The following is a 19,942-nucleotide window of genomic DNA, read 5'->3' on the forward strand; positions in this document are numbered from 1 at the left end:
GAACAGAACAAGTATGAATCATAGGGGTATTAGGGAACAGCTCAAAAGCCACTGTGTTCCACTTCTGCTGAGAGCTGCGTGAGGAGCTAAATCTCTCAACAGCTGCTCAGGTTTGAAGGGGACCAACATCATGGGTACAGACCGGCTTGCTGGACAGACTTCAGATAACACCGTGGGCCAGCAGGCGCTGGGAGCGTGTATACATGCGAGTGTGTGTGAGCGCAGAGGACATGGGGCACACGGTCGCACACTCCGTTTCCACATCAGTAACTGATACCCTAACCACTTAAATACGACGGCCTCATTAAAGTCACATCTATATGCACGGTGATGGATGCTTGTGTTGATTTAATACTGGCACACCAACGGGGTTAAAGGGGAACAGAGCCAATTGGAACAGAGCAATGCCATGTCATCCAAGTACCAATCAGCCAAACATCAGCTGCAGCTTCTGGTGGTTATAGTTGACCTCACTTGTCCTTCTTTGGATACTTATAAATACACACATAAAAATAACACCTCTGTTTTATCTGGAGAAACAAAGCCCACATCTTAAACCTACATACTCCACCTATTTACTGTAAGCCCCTCCCATTGAAACTTACTGGTTATTTAACTAGGGCATGTGTTTTTAAAAACACATTCAGGGTTGGATTAGGTGATCAAGTAATACCACTGTCTTGGCAATCCTTTATTCCAATACTTATTTTTAAAAGGAAGAAACAAACTTTTGTACCTACATTTGTTGGAATTACCTTAAAAAAAACAAAAATCAAAAATGTAGGTATGTGTATTTTGAAGTACCCTTTGAATGGCTCCATAGTGCTGTGCAGGGGTGTCAAACAAAAGGCCTGGGGCCAGAATCGGTTGTCAAAGACTCCAATCTAACCCGTTTGGCGGCTTTCGAAAATGTGAAGAAGGGCATACATTTGGACTTTTAAATGTATTTTCACGGGTTTTGCAGCTTCTCTGACTGATAAAGCGCTCCCCCATGGCCATTCATACTACAGAGTGGTAAATAAGTAACAAATAAACAATAAAATAAAAGAAGGTTTCTTGGTTTTCACCATATTACCATACACACTATACAAATTTATGCCTTTTACAGTAAAAATTGCTGGTGATTGCCAATGTGAATATCCTAGTAGACACACAATTTGAAAATCCTACATCGCTGCATTCGAGTTATCCTATTCACAAGATTTTCAGCAAACTAGACCTCTGACCTTGACCTCAAGGTCAAGGGTCAACGAGATTCAAGCTTTTCTGAGATTTTCAGTAGCTGCACATATAGTATCATTTCAAAATCCTACATCACCTTGTTCTCAAACTTAGGTGTCCACGCCGTCTGCCTAGCAGGGTGACGACAATTTACCAATGAGGGGTAAAAAGGACATTTCTTTCTCAGACTCATGTTGACAGACTTTATTTACTATGGCAGCATTTTATCAAGTAGAAAAACAGATGTACTGTGAAACTGCACTTCTTTTTTCTTATATTAAAACATCTCAGGGATTAAATATGTAATTAGACTTCTTTACACGGGGAAAAAAAAAAAAGGCAGGTTTCACTGGTCTAGCCCACTTAAGTTCAAAGTGGACTGTCTATGGCCCAGGATGTAAAATGAGTAAGACATCCCTGGTATAGTGATTTACACATTGTCTAAAACGGAAAGTCTCCCGGTTTGATCCCGGGAGTAGATATAAATCCCCCAGGAAGGGCAGCTGGTGAAAAAACACCCCAAAAAATATGAAGTTACCCACTCTGGCAACCCCTTGTGAATGAGGCAGAACCCAGAAGTAGTTTCTTCTATACTGTAGTGGGTTCGGTGATCAGATAACACTAACATTTCAACACGTCAGACTACATTCTGACAATTATAACAAATCCAAAAAGCAACGGCAGACCAATCCACAAGAAAAATGGCAATTAGTTGCAGCCACATGGGAGGCATTTAGAAGTCAAGGACACTGAATCACACTTAAATCCATCTTGACATACTTTAACATTCAGATACAAATGTATAGCATGCAATATCTACGTTACTTTATATCTGGAGCTGGGATTTTACTTACAGATGTCTTCATGTGACCCGAAAGTGAGATGAGCTAGAATATGTTGTTTTGAAAGCCTCGACATATAAATGACCCATAAAAATATGGGTCATTCTGCCATATCGTTGTATGCTGATATTTCATGATGAGGGCAAAGTCTGTAGAAAGAGCTTAATCAAAAGGGATTTTATAGCGCTAACACCTGACTCCACACAGGCCTGTGAGCATATTTACTTGATGAAAAATAAAGCTGTATTCAGGTATGCTGTAGTCTGTCAATCATGTGTATTTTGAGTGTGGGTTCCAAGACCCTAAAAAGAAAAAAAATGAAACGCATTAAAAGTTCTGACACTGATGTTTGACATGCAAAATCATGTAGCTCACATTAGCCTTGCTAGCGTGTTACCTAGATGATTAATAGCAGTGCCACTAAAAATGATAAACTACTGTTGAGATAAATATAAAATATGAAGGTGAGCTTGTAAAGTAATCGGAGTGAGGTGTTAAAGCTGTGATGACAACACCTGTACTTGGTGTGAAAATGCACACATCTAAAAGATTATCTTATTTTTTTTTTTTTTAATATATATATATATATATATATATATATATATTAATATATATTATATATATATATATTATATAATATATATCATATATATATAAATCATTAAAACTTACATTGCTTCCAAATGTCTGAACTCACACTGAAGACAGGAGCAAATTAGCTGAGCTCAAATGCAGACAAACATATCAGGTTAAGTCTGGCACATTTTTTTTCTAACATTTTTTTTTAAAACTATTATTATTATTATTATTATTATTATTATTAATTTCTTTCTTTTTTGGCTCCTTGTAAACTTCTGTGGAAAAATCTGCCTGTCGCTCAACTAAAAATACTTTGGATTACTTCTTTCAAAACACAGGAAGTCAGCAAGCTCATGCTTAACCCCTATCCCTGTTCAAAAAGCCATATATATTACCTTATCTACTGGAATTTAGATAGCAATGATTACATTCACACACACACAAGTAGAATGCGCTTCTTTGATTTTCCATATATTATCATCTGCACAATGCAGAGGTTGGTTCAACTAGTCTACATGAACAGTACTTGAAATTGTCACACAAAGTTCCAGGGTTTCTCCAAAATACCCTCCTTGACCTCAATGGAAAGTCTTACGGAGGTCAAGCAAAGACGTGGAGGAATTCATGAGGACATAAGAAAGGAAAAACACAGTGATAAAAGAATCTGAATGCACTTTCACAAAGTTCTGAAAGTGTACCTCCATGGGATGGGGGGTACACTATTCAAACACAACCTTATTTAAGTCAAGTAAGAACACCAAATATAAGTCCCATTCCCATTTATAAAGTATATATACACACAAGACATCTCTTTATCTATTTAGTGCTTTCTGCATAATAGAAAGCACTGGTACTGACTGCATTAATTGCGTAGCTTCAGTTTGGTTAGCTGCAGTGTTGGGGATAACAAATTACTGTGGTCAGATTTAATTGAAATGCAGTGCATTGCCATTATGGGCAGAGTATATTAATGCATATATGCATATTTTCATATGTTCTCAAGTAACAATCACCTGACCACTGACAGTGGATTTGAGAAAAAAAAAAATGCAGAAAGGTACAGAGACATTTGTTTGGCAAGAATCACCTTTAATATGAATTTGTGTTGACATGTGGGCATAATTATGCTGTACTGTTAACCAGCAATTACATAGCAATGCATCTCAAGTGATGTTGTGGAGTAATGTCACAAGTACAGTAACAAGTTAGTTGTGCTCTTTGTGGAAAGTATGCTTTTTGGAGCGTACAAATAAGTATTGCATACTTAAAACTTTTGAGAAGCCACCCCGACACTAATTAGTTGATCGAAGAGCAGTTGGTGAGATGACCTTGAAAAGTCTTTGTAGAACGGTAGAATTAAATGTCCCTGCATTTCTTCTTTTTCTTCTTTCTTTATTATTTCTAATTTTATTGAGGAAATAGCTATAGTTCAGGCTTAGTACCACATGTATCTGAAAGATCTATATACAGACTTATATAAGGTATATTTTTGCCTTCAAAGCTTGCAAGTACTTCTAGTTTTTTTTAAGTCATCCGTTTGTCTTTTGATGTCACTGAAGTCCAAGCTTCTGATGGCTGACAGATCTGCTGAAAAGTGACCAAGCAATATGAAGGATGGCTCACGGGAAAATTGAAATTGACAGTCTAAGTAACTGTTTTTCAAAAATAGCTTGAGTACTCCTTTGAAGTCAACACACTCTGTATCTCATTCCCTTCCCAACACCCAGACAGAGATCTGCATGAGTGATTTTACTCACTGCCAGCTATTATACTCCCCTCTCTCCAGCAGTGCTTTCTTAAATATGCATGCCCTACATTTCCTCACCACCTTCCAAATTCAAATGGATGTCCCCTGCTCTCGCCTCCATTCTCTTCTGCCTCCTCTCCCTTACTGCTTCTGCTCTCTGCAACTCTGCTTTATTTGTGGTTGACCCAATTTCCAGGTTTGATCCATCCTGTGGTGTCGAGGTAGACTGTGGAGCAGCAGACTGACTGACTGACAGACAGACACAAAGCACATCAGCGAGCTGGCATCGATGCCTATGCTGTGCCCACCCACCCTTTTGCAAGAATGAACCCATCACTCTCCGCCTCTTGGTGCCAAACCCAGATCCGCTTCTTTGTCTTTGCGGCTCCAGACACAAACATGCTACCCCCCTCCTGCTCTGCCACAGCACCATTTACTATTTGGTCTGAAGATAGAACTGCAGGCTCATCCTTCGTTTCACTGACTGGCTGTAACGGCATGCACTACACTACAACTTCACAAATTCCGCTCTTTATAACCTATGGCCAGGAACAGACCTGAGATACTCATCATGTCAGCAAAGCGGAGGCAACTCTCTGGAGGGCGATTGTGGAGGAAGAGACTGGAGATCTGGCTTGGCAGCTTATCCATTTGTCTGAGTACATCATGACTTGATCCACCTCCACAAAGTGTATTTGGAAATCTGAAATGATTGTTCAATTTCACGAGATTGAATACTGTAATACTAGTCTAGTGCTGCAGATACCAGTTGTTGTCTGCCTGGCTGAGTCAAAGCTGCTATTGCTGCGGCTGATGATGACATATAAATGTCTTACATAACTACATTACATTGTGCAATCAGGGCAGAGGGGTCTGAGGAATCAGGACACAATGGTTTTATAATACCCAGAGATGATCCATGAGAACATCTATGGATTACAGAAAATGAGGCTGACCCATCATCATGATCGGTTATTTAAAGGGATAGGTTGACATTTTGGGAATTGCGCAAACTCTTGCTCATAGCTGGATGATTAAGCTGACACCACTCTCTACAGCCAGGACACAATTAGACGATAAAAATAATAATACTAATAGAAGGAAACTAGAGAAAACCGGCTAGGTCGACTGTGTCCAAAAGCACCCACCCATACCAACGCTTTTAAAACAATTTATTTATAACCGCAAGATTTTATGCCACAGTCATTTCTCAGTCTTTCTGCTAAGCAAGCCCAACAGTTTCCTGGCTCCTGATTCATATTTAAAAGAAACTAAATTATTGAAATGCAAGCAATTATTATTTGTACTGCTATTATTTTGAGTAGCTGCACACAGAAGGGTGCTTAAAACAGGGGTGGGCAATTAGGCCACATTATAGACCTAATTGTAACATGTACTCCTACCAGCAGCAGTTTATAAACTGATAAAATTAATATTGAAATAAACTGAGTTCAGTTTATTGGTACGATCTTCAACAACAGTCCCAGTTTCTCCTGTGGCTCCTTGAACAAATTAATTGCCTAACTTAGCTTAAAATTAACCTATTATGCTTTTATAGTCCACCCTTCTTTGAGGCCGGCTTCCCTCTGATCGACAGTCATGCGGTTTGAAAACATGAGGCTTGAACAGCAAGCATCTAACAGAGCCATAAGTGGAAAAACCTACGGGAAACTGGATTCAGACTGCTCTCAATGCTCAAAGCTTTTGGCTCAAATTAGTTGTACATAAGATTAAGTTCTTATTTGAAACAACAGCAGTCGCTCCAGTATGGGACGAGTTTGACTACCGTATGGAAAATTCTATGTGTCTAGAGGGGAACACATAGCATATGTCCATATGAGCATTGTATGATTTTATGTAAAATTTTTATATTTAGCCATGTAATTTAAATTTGCTGCAAGCTTCTATGCCCATTACTTAAAGAAAAAAAATAAAGTCTTTTGGCTTAAAAAGCCTTTTGAAATTGGATAATTCCTGTTGCTACGCCCTTTAACTCTCTTAGCAGAAACTGCCGTTTGCTCAAATTACAAGTTTTAGTTGCAACACCATGTGAGCCTCTCCATCCTTATTGCTGTACATTTCTGTACTTCCTTCTTGTTTTTAAACCACACTCGTTTCATTCATGTTTTTCTGGGTCTGCTTCCCCGCTCTCTCTAGGTCACAGAGGCAGTAGATGTTGCTGCTGAGTCAACATCACAAGTGGAACACTGGTCTGCTCTTTGAATTAGAAAGACACTAAAACAATAAACAAAACAACAACATACACTCACACATAAGACATGACTATTAAGCTTATCATAGGCTACTGACTGCTACTTGACTAATCCTATCAATTCCCGTGTCTGGAAGCAGGCTAAGTGCAACCATTCTCAGACCGTCTAACAGGTGAGGCCATTAATCTATCTGGATGATGAGCCACTTACAGGTTATCCACATTAGACAGGCCTACACTTGTGTTCATAATTCTACTTCATAATTACTTGTATTACATTATTTTTTCTGAATTAGAATTTTTCCAGAATCCTTTAAAAAGACTATTTTCGTTATATTTACCTAAATATTAAAAATCCATAAATTAATGCAACAAACTGAAATGCCTATGGGCTTGTGTCCAGCAACCTGGATTGAAGATTGTAGTCTGTACAAAGTGTACAAACTGAGTGTGTGTTGTGCAGCGATATAGCGCGTGTGGTGCTATGGCCGACTGAGATAACTTCTTATCTTCTTGTACTATTTTCGATATGTTCTGACTTGTCTGTCCTTTCCAGCACCAGTGTATTTTGTTTGTGATTCTGACAAAAACAGAATAATTTAATAAACTCACATTAAAAAACATTTTTTGTATCTTCTAGATTCAGACATTAAATGCCAAATATAAACCTACATACTAGTTGGTCTCTGTAGTTGTTTGTTTTCAGTGCACCACATATAAGCAGCAGTGCACTGGTTGCTGGTTGGAGAGCTAAGACAGCATGAAGGAAGCTAACAGCAAAACATTTAGCTTTCTTTATTTGCAAAATACATTTCCTTATATTTTGCATATTTAGGCACAGCCTGTTGCAAAAAAAACTAAAAACTGGATTTATTCCAATTTCATTAGTTAAATGTATGAAAAATGTCAACGATAACATATTTTGTCAGACATAATATAGTAATTTTGTACCAACAAGATGATTTCCAAAGAGCTGTTAGCTGAACACTTAGCATATCTCAGCATGGTTTGCAGTGTGACCTTAAAAACATTTGTGGAAACTGGACAAGTAGAGGACTAAAGAAGTGGCAAACCTAAAACAAACTGATAACTTAATGAAACATCTATAGCAGATGACCGGCATTTGCCATGTCATGTCCTTGAGAAAAAAAACATATCCAACAAAGACCTGACACAGGACATGAGAGATGTAGATGGATCAAGTGCCAGATCCATCTACTGTTTACAAAAATCTCATGAGAAGTGGTTTCACTGGAAGAGTGTCAAATTACTCCAGAATAGGACTGATCTTTTTTTTTTTTTTTTTTTTTTTTTTTTTTTTAAATAGTGGCAACAGGTGTTATTGAGTGATGAATCCAAATGTGAAAACTTTGGTTAAAACTGACACAGGAGGTGATGAGAAAGGTACAACAGTGTCTACAGCAATCTGTAAAACAAGGTGGAGGCTCTGTCATGGTTTAGGGCTCCATTTCAGCCAGTCAAATCTTGCTAAAACAGATTGACTTATGAATGGAGAAAGGTACCAATAGGTTTTGATCCACCATGCAATCCCATGTGGAAAGTGGGCAACAGCTTCATTTTTCAACATGAAAATGATCCCCAACCCAGCGTCAATGCAGTAAAAGCATACCTGGACAGAAAAACACATAATGGAACACCAACAGTCATGGATTGGCCTCCCCAGAGCCCAGACCTCAACATTATTGGAGCAGTGGGGGATCATCTTGACAGACAATGGAACAAAAGGCAGCCAACATCAAAGAAGAGCTTTGAATATCTTTCAAGAAGCCTGGAAAACTATTTATGAAGACTACTTGAAGAAATGACAAAACAGCTTGTCAAGAAAGAAAGATTCTTCCTCAGCCTATTAATATAAGACCACGATCAGGTCAGTGTGGGCAGATATCCGAGACCATGACAGCAGGAAACAAACTTTTTGATTGGCACATTCCTAATCTATCTAGCCTTCACATTTGAGCCTTCTGGTTTGCTTTCAGACTTAGAAATCCGAATTGTTCACCATTCATCTGACGAGTAAATGAAGAAATTTCTGTACGTTTGGTTTTTGGTCTTTTGGCCAACAGCTATTTCAGGATCAGCAATTCCAAAGAATTTCAAGCTAGGTGGAAGAAGCACAATGATGAGTCATTCTGAAATAACTTTGATGAGTTCTTCTGTTATTTGGTCTAAAATTAACTTTATTTTACTCACTATGCAGTTTTAAACAAAGCTGCAAACCACAATCATCCAGTCAGGCACAGCCACATTTTAAGTGAAAGCTAAATTTACGACTGTTGCTCGTCTGAAAGATCAAGAACAGCGTATTAAGTCTGGTTACAGCTTTAGCTTCTAAAATTGTGCACCGATCTGTTTTGTAAGAGGAAACTTTAATGCAGTTGCAGCAGTTAGGTAAATAAATCTGCTGATCAACAGAAAACAAAAAGGATTTCAATGTGAACCTTTGCAACTTTTTTTTTTCCTCTCAGTGATAGTAAAATAATTCTCTTTGGATTTTGGAAACTTGGTTGCACAAAACTAGCTGCAAGGACTCACTCTGACTTACAGATTCTGAAAGGAAGATTCGCCTATAAAACCTCCTTGGTTTCTGGTATATTACTATTTGTATGGTGCAAAAAAACAAAATAAAGGAAAAAAGAAAATAAATTGAAACCATTCTTGTACCTGTACAAGTATATGACAAATGATCTTAAACATCCCACGGGAGTTGAACAAAGGGAGCATTGAAAATTAATCTAAGTACCATCTTAATGAAAGAGGAGGAATGACATGTTGCTTGCCAGGACAAAGAAAGGAATCTTATCTCCTTGACATGCATTATCTCAACATTTGTGCAGTAAACCAGTCCAGTGTGGGCAATTCTGCAGTACAGATAGTAATAAATCGAACTTATTCCCCTTTGAGGCTGCCCTCTGGCAGCTTTTACAGGCCTGGGGTGACGTCATTTTATACAGCAGGAAAGAAATGTCAGCACATTTACTGCAACAATTACCAGCAGCACATGACAAGGGTCACAGGATACTCGTGTCAGATTTGCATCAATCATATGACCTTTGAGATTGAGGCTGGGATAACCGTAATAGCAACTCAAGCTCAACAAGACTTTGATACTTCCTTGTTTGTCAAAAACCTTACTGATGCAACAGAGTACATTTTTTTTCAGTTGATATGGGAAGAACGCAAATAGCAATGGGCAGACTGATCGTATACTTGAAAAGATCACTCACCAAAGATCTCCCCACTCTTGGCATACTCCGTGACTAAATAAAGCATGTTCTTCGTCTCCATCACCTGAGAGAGGGAGAGGATGAAGGAACAGGGCCGAGGGGGTGGGGGAAAAGAGACACACAAAAAGAATTAGATTAAGTAAAAATAAATTTAAAAAAATAAAAAGAAAGAAGAAGAAGAAGTAGTAGTAGTAGTTAAAAAAAAAACCCCAAAAGATAAAAATAACCAGAAATATCACACAATTGACTACAGGGCTCAATGTGTGTTTAAACTGCAGTGTCTGGCGTTCGTAAAATCGTGAGAAAAACTAAATGCATGAATGGCACGGGTCTAAATATGGCAACCATGTAAAAGAATGGAGGTGGACGGTTGGTGTTGTTGAGTATATCTGAATGGTACTTAAAGCCTTTCCATCCTCACCCGGTGCCGTGTTGTGTAGGAGGAGGAGAACCGATTTAGAAGCAGAAACACTCAGGAGATGAATAGAATGAAATGCGGAGGGGAGAGTCAGATGCAGAGAAGAGGATGAATCAGACACAGCGAGCCAGACATTCACACTAGAAATCCCACGCTCATTGTTTATGATCAATTTTCCATCTGTTACACTGACCAATTCATGGATTTAGGAAATTAAAGCCTTTTTCTTCCTCTTTTTTTGGTTGGTATTCGTTTTGTAACAAACACATTCTCTGTCCTCTGTTTACAACCGATTGATGAATTAAATCTGGGTATTGGTACTCTGTTGAGAGCCAATACAGCATCTAATGGAAAATAAACCTTTTCACAACAGACATTTTGACCTGGCGCAGCAGGAAAAGCACAGGTGTAACTAATAGTATTAACGATGGCTCTGTTTCATGTCGGCGTGCCAGTAAACCAGCATGGAGAGTAGTGGGGCCCTGGCACTGGCCCCACCTGAGTAGATGTAGTCATTATTAATGATATTAAATCACCCGTGTTTGACAAGATAAAATGCCCACTGTGGGAGAGAGCAGTTTTTATTCCGTGGCTGATCTCACAGCTTCTCCTGTGCATGAATAACACAAACATGGGATTGCTACCTTCCTATATTGTTGGTCATTTTCTAAAGTTCATACATCCGGGAAGGCAGCAGAGCTAAGGGCAGACAGATGCAGCAGATGTTTTGGGCAACATCTGCAAGAAGTGCCAACATTGCCATGTGATAAAAATCTACAGTTTATTCTTCTACTTTAATTTTAGAGGTAATGCACATTAGTGAACAAGAGTGATGCTCTTGTGCAACTGCAGGGAATGATTTTTGACACCTGTGACAAAAACAAACAAAACTATCACAAGCACAACAATCACAGTCTAAGTGGTGGAAATAATAAAAAGCAAGGCAATTTTCATCATCAGGACTTTCTGATCAAAGTAAGTAAACAAGACAATGAATAATTCATGACAAACAAAATTACAGGGGTTTGATATAGCCAGTCCTGCTTGAGAAGTTTGATGACATGCAGTAAATTCTGAAAAATGTCATAGTTTGAATTTTAAAAACCAATAAATGGAAATGCACTGTGCGTTAGTGCTTGTGGGCTGCTTTGGCCGTCCTTTGAGATAACTTCACGCTTGAAGATCTATTCAACATTATTTTAGATACAGTCTACTTTAAGTATCAGACTGTGATAAAGAGCACCTCTAATTTCCTCTGTTAATTAAGGGACTTATTGACCTGACAATGACATGAATCTGCTGATTTTCAACATCCTAGACTCGGGACTCGGTGATCGGCTGGTCAGCTTCACTTATGCTTGATGATGAGCTGGACCTTTTCATGCGTGCTCGTGAAGACAAATTCACCAACATGTGGAAAACCTAACAATCAATCTAATTAGACACTTCAGTCACCTTCAGAAGATTGTTAGCTTAAAGAAGCTAACAAAGCCAGTAAGTAGCTAAACCTCTGTGACAAGACAGGAGGCTTGTTATAAGCAAAGGAATAAAGCAGTTATTAGGAAAATAATAGCACTGGGTGAAAAAAAGTCTGATATCCTGTTATCTGGTGAAGTAATCCACACACTGGAAAATTAAGTTTTTTTTGGTCATATAACTGTGTTGCACATGCTTTTGTTTGGTAAGGTAAAATGTGTCAGGTAAAGGTGGGTGTGCAGAAAGTCATTTTCAACTAATCATCTGTACATCCTTCCAGTGGAAGAGCACTTTATTTCCAGCAGTTTCAGTAAAAACTTATTGTAGTTTAAAAATTATTTTAGTATGAAAATAAAAAGTTTAGTTGACAAAACCAAAAAACTAAATATGTTTGGCTTGCATAAGCTGTCAGTTATAGTTACCTCTAACTGCAGTTAGATAGGAACCCTCCCCAATAAATAAATAAATAACATAATAATTGCAGCTGCTACCACTCTAGTATTAATCACATTATAGTATATTGTTTTAATAAAAGCACTGTGAAATAGTGATTTATAGCTTTAAATGTAATGAACTGAATGGGTTTTCACACCAACCATTGATTGAAGTGTTCGGTGTACTGACATGGGGTCAGGGTCAATCCAATACCATCCTTAATGGATTCAAGCATTTTTCTTTAGTATGACTCATATTCAAATGAAGCACTCACATTGTACTGGCATTACTCTCAATAACAAAACCTCTTTCAATAAATAACATCGACTGGAATAAGAGCGAAAGCAGAGAGCTGAAGCCCTAAAAACAGCCAGAGGATTAAAAGATGGACAAAAAAAGTTTGGAAGTCAGATCAGGGGCCAATACAAGAAAAGGCTACACGACACATGAAAAACAAGAGTCCGGATCCGCTGTCCTGTATCTTTGTGCGCCTTCATTGGCAGCAGCTTTCCTCTGGGCCACAGAGCCAATCCTAGTTTATGAGATTGGAAAGGAAATCACTAATTGACCGGCGCTGATTGGATGGTTAGGCTGCTGGAAATAATGATACGCACCAAAATAACTCAACAGAAAGCTGGAACAGTGCCAGATGGTTGTGTAATGATAATGAACGCTCATTTACTTTTCCTACACAGTAAATGTAACAGGACCCAAAGGCTTATGTAATACAACTGAATCACCAAAACTGTTGAGTTATCAGTGGTTAGGGTTATTTTGTGAAAAGCAGCGGCCATCATGGTAACTATGTGAAATGAGTTTACCTTCGGCTGTCTAAAACACCAAGAGAGTCCAACAATCACGGTCGTTCACTTTAGAAAACACTATTTTGTGAGTTGACTGAATTTATCTGAATGCTGTAAAAGTGCCCAGGTGGCACATGGGAAATTATTTAGATGCAGGATTTATTTCCCTGAAATATTTTCAGTATATGCTCATACTGCTAATAATGTGCTCTGGTTTAATAGTACTAATGAATTAAAAACATTAATATTACCACATTTAAAATAAAATAAAATCACATTCACCCCAATTAGCAGCATGTAATCAAAAAGAAGAAGAAAAAAAAAGTGTGTACAAAGTGAAATACACTTGTTCAACAACATACTTTTTGACTTTCCATAGGAGAAATGAGAAATAAAGCTCTTAATAATAACATTAACAGCAGCAATAATCTATTCAAGCATCCCAGTATCTCATGACAGGTTGACAACGAACCACACGCACAACACCAGAACTCCAACTCTGAAGGGAACATAGCCAACATTTATTTTCCTTATGTACCCAGTGATTTTCTACTGCAACATGTCAGGATATCTTCAGACGAGAAAACCTGTGGGGAAAGGAGCAATACCAGAGTTCACCTTTAAATGTCCAATTATCAAACTCTGGACTGTGTCTCGTGCATTCAGATGTAAACCAGTATAACACTGAAGTATAACATACTGGCTCCTCTGTCTGCAGAAGGGGAAGAAAAAAGTTCATGTTCTTCAGCATTCTTGTCTATTTAATGGTTTGTGCTCATGATATCACCCAAAAATCAACTTGGTGAAGAAACCACTGAAACATACTTCATCTGAAAACAATCTCAGCTCAAGGCAAAGAGACATTTTACTGCAAATTAAAAAAAACAAAAGAAAACAACAAACTGGCATTGTTTGCTGATGGTGCCCACAAAATTTAAGAATATGTGCAAACGTAAATAAAAACAGTACACAAGGCAAGCTTGAAGCTGGAAGTAAAATCCTTTTTATTCTTCAACACAGCCTGAACTCTTAGGCAAACCTTCTTGTAATTTCTTTAAGTAGTCTTTGGGAATAGTTCTCCAGGCTTCTTGAAGGACATTCATGTGCCGCACAATTCTATGGGGAGGTCAATCTATGAATGATAGCGGTACAAAGTGTGTGTGCGTTTTGTGTTTTTTAAATCCAGGTATGCTTTTACTGCACTGACAGTGCATGCTGAAAAATAAAGCTGTTGCCAGATGGTGAATTAAGGTCTGACGGAACATTTGTGGTTTCAGTTTGTTTTAGCAAATACAAACTGACGCGGTGACTCGTGCTGGAGTCGAGCAGTCAGTTACAACTCATTTTAAAACACACGTCACATATGATGAATCCAAAAATAATTTGTTAAATTTCTGCCGCTGGTATCTTCATACAGTGTGCAACACATACAGAGATGAAATAAGTACAGAGAGCCAGTCAGTCATTAACTATGCACTCATATCTTTAACTGCAATGGCAGGTTCTGCTAGGCCACAGTTGTGTGCTTATGCATTAGAAAATGACCTGGACTGCTCCTGCGTTTTCACACTACTATTACTACTGCTACTACTACAACAGCAAGTTCTCCTCCACATAAATGTCTCCTTGCAAATTCTTGGGCCCTTCAACAGCTGTTACTTTGGGTCCACACAGTCACTGCATGTTACACATTACAATCGCGCCCCTGCCTTCACAAAGATAAACTTTGACTGGAGACGTGGAAAAGTGCACGTATTCATTCAAAAGACGAAAGTAATATCAACAGGCTCTGGAAAACTTTTCTGGGTGAAAGAAAAATGACTCATAATGTCCTCATCAATGTACATTTTCAACAAATTACTCCACACTCTGAAGCATGTTATCCTTACTCACCCGAAAACATTGTTTCCCCAACCACAAATATTGACCCATGATGTTCTTTTTCTGTCTTTTTTGTGAGACTGTTTGCACAGTTAGGGCTGATTGATGATAAAGACTAAGCCAGAGCACCCATTACAGCAGTTTACATTAGAAAACACTCTAGCAGCGCGTGTTAATTTGGGCCTGTGTGATGACGCTTTTAATAAGTTCCGACAAACTTTTTCGTAAATTGTTAAATTCCTGTTTAAATATATGCAGTACTCTGGGCATTCTTCCAACATCACCTCTACAGTGTCTGTGACAAATCGCAAGAGATTGGGATTGGATGGGTTAAAGAAAAAGTCAGATCTAAGCACTCAAGACAGAAATAAATCTCTGGAAAAACTCTTGATCAAGGCTTGTCAAGTGGGAGACAAACGCTAAGTTTAAAAAAAAAAAAATAAAAAATTAACACTAGACTACTTATCTTCACAGCATTGCAACACAGGGGAATAACAATTAACAAATATTTCCTTTTGGGAGAGACATAAAATGCACCAGAGACTAGAAAAAAAAATCGTGCCATGCTGTAGTCCAAATCAAAGTAGAAAGATGAAATCAGCACATCGAAAAAGATTAATCGTTTAGTCCCCATCTGGCACTCAAAAGATGCTACGCTACACACAATGAAGCCAGAGACTCACCTGGTAGAGCTTAATAATGTGGGGGTGGTCCAGCATTTTCATGATCTGAACTTCTCTGTAGATCTTCTCCAGGTTGACGGCATCCAGCTGGGTCTTGTCGATGATCTTAATGGCCACCTGCAGAATCAAGCATCAACAACACAACTGTAAACAATCAGTTTCTTAATAACACACAACGGAGTCATTGTTAAAGCTCATCAGAGTTTGATGGACAATGACAAGGAGCTCCCCAGATTTACGCAAACACTAGTGCAGACAGGAATTTAATGTTCTCCAAGCAACAAAGGCGGACAGTCTGCTCCTCTTCGGGGTTTCTTTGTGCCTTTTTTTTTGTGGAAATAAGAAAACTGTTCGTGAGATAACTACAGCTTGTACCGAAACCTCCGTAAACAGCCTTCAAATAATGAAATATTACATCGGAGATCCCACTGATGCAACCACCTGCTTTACTGGATATACACACGGCCACAATGACACGAACAAGTGTAAATCACACACGCAAAACTTCCAACACGCTTGGCTTTGATTAACATTGGCCGGGAAGTAGCAGAGCAACATTAACATCTCATCTTTAGATTGTCTCATAAACAGCATTTCATCAGAAGTGCTCCAAGCATCTGTGAGCGAAGCTGAACGAGTAAACAACAGGGGACCCCGACAATCACACCACCGTTAGACTGAGCTAGAAAACTCACCTGAGGGCAGGATTTTAAAGCACTGAGCTGAAACATCAAGTTTTTAGATTTAAATGTTTTATTCAGAATTCTGAGTCAGAATTTAGATTTTCAAAGAATTTATTAGACTTTGATTTTTTTTTTTTTTTTTAATTTACCCACCCACACACAGAATTATGAGGGCAAAAAAGAAATTCTTAATTCTGAGTGGGGGAAAAAGTCTGAATTTTGACTTTCTGGGAAATTCAAATAAAAACCAAAACAAGAAATACAGGAATATAACTTTTGAATTTATTTATTTATTTATTTTTTTAAAGGTTTTTAGTAGCCCTAATCAGCTACCAAAATAGTGGCTATTTATTCAAGTTCCTTTTTAAGCAATTATCTCTAAAAAACATCTAGTTACTGCTTCAGAAACGTGAATATTTAACATTTTTCCAATTCTTCCATGATATAAAACTGAATAAATTTGACTTCTGGAGCTGCTTAGACAAAACAAGAATGTGGCAGCACAGACTATAGGGTACTATCTTAGAAAGGCAAGTTGGGTTACAGAGCCATGTGGTTTGAGGATTTATCTGATTCCAAAATAATACTGTCTGACACTGGATTTTCATCCGGGCACTTATCACAGGCATTTTGTCTGCAGCGTGACGATCATATAAACAGCAGATTCTTTTCACATTACTAAAATTTTCATCAGGAAAGTTGCAGTGATCGACTATCACGGCGCACTGCATATTTTGTTTTTGGGTTCAAGCCCACTGTGTCAGTGAAGTGGTATTATTCAAGTAAGTCAAGGAAATGTAATGCATTCTTGCTTTTAATTTTAACGACAGATCTATAACTTACTGACCTGCCTTTAACATATTAACAGTTTGGACTTACAGATGAGCAGCAATGGGTATTTTGATAGGTTTAACACTCTCCATTATCATCTCCCTAGCTACGTACAGGCAAGCGTTCAATTCAGGATTAAATCGAAATCTTTTAATGGCACTCCAGCTACCTGTGCAGACCCTTCGGGCATGAGATTCAAAATCTTTGTTCTGCTACAGAGGGACAACAGAGCACCTAACATGAAAAGATCTGTGCTACCTGATTACATTGTCAACAAAACTAAACCCACACACAGCACACAAGACTTCTCGTGAACTGTGCTGGCACAAGGTCACTGGAGGACAATGAGTTAGAGGTGAATTTAGCTCATACAATGAAAGCAGAAAGACATGATGACGCTATAATCAGATATGGATAGATGTACAACTTGACACACAAGACCAGAAGGGAATGGCTCAACAGTATGTAAAGCCACAAGCTGCAATATGTACTTACTGGGATGAATGGGTCAGTATCACATGCAGGGGCCACGCACAGAAAGAGTAGGTTATTTACACAGAGATAAACCTGTCCGGGAATATGCCCACACATTCACATCGTAACACAACATCTGCCGTTTCATGTGTCAGTACACTGGTTTTCTTTACACTATGCTAATACCGCTTGTGCCCGGGCAAATTCTCAAGGCAGATGGCATCACATAAGTTAATAGCCTGCCACTCGGGCCGACCTTGGCTGCTGTAAAATAAAAATAAAAAATAAAAATTTAAAAACCAACAGTGCCAGGCCCACTGCCAGAGCTAGGCAGCTGCATTTGTCCTTCATACTGACCATCACTGAGTGACCTCTACCAAACCCGGCCTAAAAAACAACCCATGTTTTCATTCATCTTTAATACCACTCCAGCTGAGGGAAAGGTGTAGTCGCTTACTGAAATCACCTGGTGTAACGTTTGCCTGAACTTAAAACCTGCATTCACAGAGCTGTTAATGTTACATGGTGCAGATTACCTGGCTAGACTAATGCTGTGCCACTTTGCGTGCTTTAATAACCAGAGTAACAAGATAAGAGTCTACAGAGCCATTTTGTTGCCTTGTTATTCATTAAACCTACCAAGGGTCTCGCCTGGATGATGTAAATCTGTTTTTTTTTTTTCTGTATGGTGTAATCAGTTGGAGGCTCCAGAGATCAAAGTGTGCAGCAACTCTCCAGTCTTATCACTGTCTCACACAATACGGCTTTTTTTTCTTTTCTTTGGCCCTTATCTTTTTCTCACTGAACACTCTTTACAGCAAATTCCTTGTGTCTCTGTCATTACAGCAGAAAGTCGTGGCACTCCGTGGTACTGGTTGAGAAAGGGCCCTTCTGACAAAGCTGACATAAAACCAGAAGTACACTCACACAAACCCCGAGCCCTGTTCCCTCTGCTCTCATGCTGCATTACCTAAGAGTGTGCAATGTTTGTAATATCACTCCAAGCTTAGTTAAGACCCTCGACCCCCCACCCCTCTAAAAAGCAGTGTCTGCATGCAAAATACTTTGCTTTCCAATTACAGCATATTTGGCATGACATACCCTGCTCATCACAAAGCTCTGAGCAGTGCTGGGATAAGAAACAACTAAAAAAAAAAAATCACATCATTACTTGAATTACATAAGGGGACCACCGACCCATGCTGCATGCCCCAGATACGGCACCAACCACTCTTGAGTAGGTACTGTGGCTACCGTCTGGGTCATTAACCCAACGGATGCATGTGCAGAAAATCAAATAAATAAAAATAATAATCAAGCGTGCATGTTTGCAGTTTGTGTTTCCCAGCAGCGCTAGTGGTCAGACCTTTTTTTTTTTTATTTTTTTTTTTTACTGGCAGTGATGTCAGCTGAGAGGGGTGAACGTGCAGTCATTCACTGCTCCTGTACCTGCAAGCTTTCAGGCACACCAGCTGTTGCTCGAACCGGAGCAGTCCAAGTGGCCGGTAGTTATGTGATCCAAAGATGCTATTTAGTGCACGGTGCTGGAGAGCATTTCGCTATCTAGGGGTGTCAACTTGTGCATAAAAGTTATATAACTCCGCTAAAACAGTAGCACAAGTTAGCTTTCGGGCTAACTAGTTTGCTCACACACTCACCTCCGTCTTGGTTATGCGGTGTCGGGCCAACTTCACCACAGCGAAATTGCCCTTTCCTAAAGTGCGCTCGATGTCGTAGAAGCCCACTCGGACCGGACCCCGGATCAGCGGTTTTTGGACACTGTCAGCCATGACCATGCTGTTCTAAAACGGGACTGTTGAGTGGAAGAGTAGGAGGCAGCCAGACGTGCAGGGACACACGAGGGGCAGACTGGGGCTTACTTGAGCAGCTCGAGATAAAGACGAAAGGAAAACAAACCGCCCGCCACCGCCGCTGCTGCCGCCGCCGTCGCTCGAAGCGTGTCCATTAAAATACACAAAGTTGATTTCTGTGTCGCCCTCGGCCGCCTGAACGCCAATGTGGCGACCCTGTCCGCTAGTGTGGCGATACGAAGCTGGCCATTTGCTGAGCCTGCGGGCTGTCACACCACGTTCGTCAGTACAATAGAGCTATAATATTTCAGCTTGAGGCGCCTCTATCAGCGACAGAGCACACGAGTTGACTTGCAAAGAGGCATCATGTTCTCCGGTTGACGTGTATTGACGTCAAAGCCATAGGGGTATTTGTACAGGGGGCGGGGCCACCGAGCCGCTCCACACTTCAGTGCCAATTGGTTGCCAGGACAACCAGACCCACCTCTTACGTCAACCGGTAAAATTGCTATTCTGAAATCTGTTTGCTCGCCTGCCCTTCTTGATTGCACGCATAGGTAACTTTGAAGTTTTTGCCCTGCAGGTGTTTAATAAGCTTTTG

General features: G+C 39.4%; 1 protein-coding gene across 4 annotated transcripts in view; it reads right to left on the reverse strand.

The window, feature by feature from the left end:
• sik2b (salt-inducible kinase 2b) overlaps positions 1-19,735 on the reverse strand; it is a 44,990-nt gene extending 25,255 nt beyond the window's left edge. For 2 of the 4 annotated variants that reach the window (XM_014330159.2, XM_005915820.3), the window contains exons 1-3: positions 19,189-19,735; positions 15,543-15,659; positions 9,847-9,910 (exon numbers count right to left, since the gene is read on the reverse strand). In XM_014330159.2, the coding sequence (XP_014185645.1) occupies positions 9,847-9,910; positions 15,543-15,659; positions 19,189-19,326 (319 nt within the window). In that variant the 5' untranslated portion in view covers positions 19,327-19,735. Of the gene's footprint in view, positions 1-4,946; positions 5,093-9,846; positions 9,911-15,542; positions 15,660-19,188 lie in introns of those variants that run through there. The other 2 variants (XM_042218082.1, XM_042218083.1) reach the window with 2 other exon arrangements.
• Positions 19,736-19,942: the final 207 nt, after the last annotated feature.

The sequence above is a fragment of the Haplochromis burtoni genome, unplaced genomic scaffold (genome assembly GCF_018398535.1).
Source record: "Haplochromis burtoni strain Fernald_Lab_line unplaced genomic scaffold, NCSU_Asbu1 Contig_15, whole genome shotgun sequence".
Classification (NCBI taxonomy): domain Eukaryota; kingdom Metazoa; phylum Chordata; class Actinopteri; order Cichliformes; family Cichlidae; genus Haplochromis; species Haplochromis burtoni.